At 49.0% G+C, this 2,560-nt stretch overlaps 1 protein-coding gene across 1 annotated transcript; it reads left to right on the top strand.

Annotated features, from left to right (window-relative positions):
* On the top strand, positions 1-951 carry LOC308279884 (olfactory receptor 9S13-like; the record flags this gene model as incomplete). The annotated part of the gene is made up of 1 exon (XM_080720066.1): positions 1-951. One exon carries the CDS (start codon positions 1-3, stop codon positions 949-951), a length of 951 nt encoding a protein of 316 aa, XP_080576192.1.
* Between the last annotated feature and the right edge of the window lie 1,609 nt (positions 952-2,560).

The following is a 2,560-nucleotide window of genomic DNA, read 5'->3' as shown; positions in this document are numbered from 1 at the left end:
ATGCCGACCCACACAGATGGGAACCTCTCGGCGCTGCCCTTGAGGGAGTTCGTGCTGGAGGGCTTCCGGGGAGGTGCGCAGACACAGGCCCTGCTCTTTGTCGTCTTCCTGGCCCTGTACGTGGTGACCGTCCTGGGCAACCTCACCATGATTGTGGTCATCACCCTGGACGTCCGCCTGCACTCCCCCATGTACTTCTTCCTCAAGAACCTGTCCTTCCTCGACCTCTGCTACTCCTCCGTCATCGCCCCCAATGCCCTGGCCAACTTCTTCTCCTCCTCCAAGGTCATCAGCTTTTCGGGCTGTGCCACCCAGCTCTTCTTTTTCTCCTTGTGTGCTACTGCTGAGACTTTCCTCTTGGCGGTCATGGCCTACGACCGCTTCATGGCCATCTGCAGCCCCCTGCGCTACCCCGTCACCATGTGCCCCTCGACCTGCTCCCGCCTGGTGCTCGGCACCTTCTGTGCAGGCTGCTGCAACTCCATTGTGCAGACCAGCCTCACCTTCCAGCTGCCCTTCTGCAGCTCCAACCATATCGACCACTTCTTCTGTGATGCGCCCCCATTACTCCAGCTGGCCTGCGCTGATACGGCTCTCAACAACCTCCTCCTGTTCGGCATCTGTGGTTTCATCATTGTGAGCACTACGTTGGCAGTCCTGGTCTCCTACGGCTACATCGCGGTGACCATCCTCAGAATGCGCTCTGGATGTGGACGGCACAAGGTCTTCTCCACCTGCGGCTCCCACCTGACAGCTGTCTCCCTGTTTTATGGGACCCTTTTTGTCATGTATGCACAGCCTGGGGCTGTGGAGTCCATGGAGCAGGGCAAGGTGGTCTCCGTCTTCTACACCCTGGTCATCCCGATGCTCAACCCGCTCATCTACAGTCTGCGGAACAAGGACGTGAAGGACGCGCTGCGGAGGCTGGGACAGAGACACACGGCCAGCTGAAGGAGGGTGGCTGGCGAGAGGCGGTGTCTAGGGGGAATAAGAGGGGGACTTTAAAGGAGACACTTTTTATAACTTTCACAAATTATGCATGTCTTTCTCTTTTTATTGCTTTCTTCCTTGACCTGCCTGGTCTCTTGGCTTACCTTTTTCTATCCATCCATCCATCCATCCATCCATCCAATCTTTCATATAATCATGTTCCAGGCCTTAATAAGTATGAATAAGGCCTTCCCATTGACACAATAAAAAATAGTGGTCCAGAGTTGCAGCAAACTCATGTCCTTTGTTCCTGTCAAAACAGTGGACAGTGGCCTCAGGAGACGGCTCCAGAGAGTGGTGTCGGATCAGCATAGACATCTCCAGCTGAGGCTGCGGGATCCTATATTTCCAAGTCCCTCAACATAGAATCCCAATGCTGCTTCCCAGTTGTTCATCTGAAGTTCTAGTCTTGCTCCACGCCTTTTGTGCCCATCCAGTCTCAATTATTATTTCTGTCTCTAATGTAGTATTGCTGTGGCATCAGTGTCTTCCCTTGTCGCACGCCCAACAGTGCTCAAGCTATCTGTTGCTCTGCTTCCTGGCCAAGCCATTCCTTCCGGTTCTTGTCAGTTTCCAGCAGTTGCCATCCTCCGAGGTGTAAGACAGCATCTCCTCGTGGTTTTGATTTGCATTTCTCAAGTGATCAAGCTGTGGAGCATGTATTTTATGTTAGTTGGCCATTTCAAGTCCTTCACCCCATTTTCAGTTGGTTTATTCAGGGGATTTCATTGTTGGTTAGTTTGGTTTGGGGTTTTGGGAATTCTTTAGTCTGGATGTGAAGCCCTTTCAGAGATGTGATTTGCACATGGGCTCCCCCTCTCTGTAGCCTGCCATTTTGTGTTGATCATGACCTTTAGTGGACAGAACTCTTTGCACGAAACACAGTCCCATTTGTATGTGTACCTTTGTTGCATATGCTTTGGGTGTCAAATCTAAAAATCTATTCCTGAATTCAGTGTCATGAAGCTTCTCCTAGGAGCTTTATAATTTTAGTTGTTATGTTTAGGTATTTAATCCATTTTGAGAAAAATCTTATATATGATGTAAGGAAAGGGCCCAGGTTCATTAACAGTACCTTTGTCAAAGAGCAATTCACCATATATGCAAGGGTTTCACCTCTGGGCTCTCTATTCTATTCCATCAGTCTACATGTCTGTCTTTTTTTTTTTTTTTTCAGGTCTGGGGATGGAACCCAGGGGCATTCAACCTCTGAGCTACACCTGCTGCCCTATTTTTATTCTTTATTTTGAAACTGGGTCTCACTGCGTTGCAGAGGGCCTCACTAAGTAGCTGAGGCTGTCTGTGAACCACAATCCTCCGGTCTCAGCCTCCCGAATGCTGGGATGACAAGCGTGCGCCACCAACCCGGCTTACATGTCTGTCTTAATGTCACTACTACACTGTTTTATTATTCACTAAAGCTTTGTAATATTAAATCAGGTGATCTACAACTTCATTCTTCTTTTACAAGGTTGTTTGAGCCACTGGGTCCTTTAGGATTCCATGTGAAGTTTAGGGTGCATTTTTTCTATTTCTGCAAAGAAAAATTCCTAGAATTTAATAGTGATTT

This window comes from Muscardinus avellanarius, assembly GCF_963383645.1.
Source record: "Muscardinus avellanarius genome assembly, chromosome: 2".
NCBI classification, from domain to species: Eukaryota; Metazoa; Chordata; class Mammalia; order Rodentia; family Gliridae; genus Muscardinus; species Muscardinus avellanarius.
Note: the sequence above shows the minus strand (reverse complement) of the source record. Positions and strands in the feature narration are given on the sequence as shown.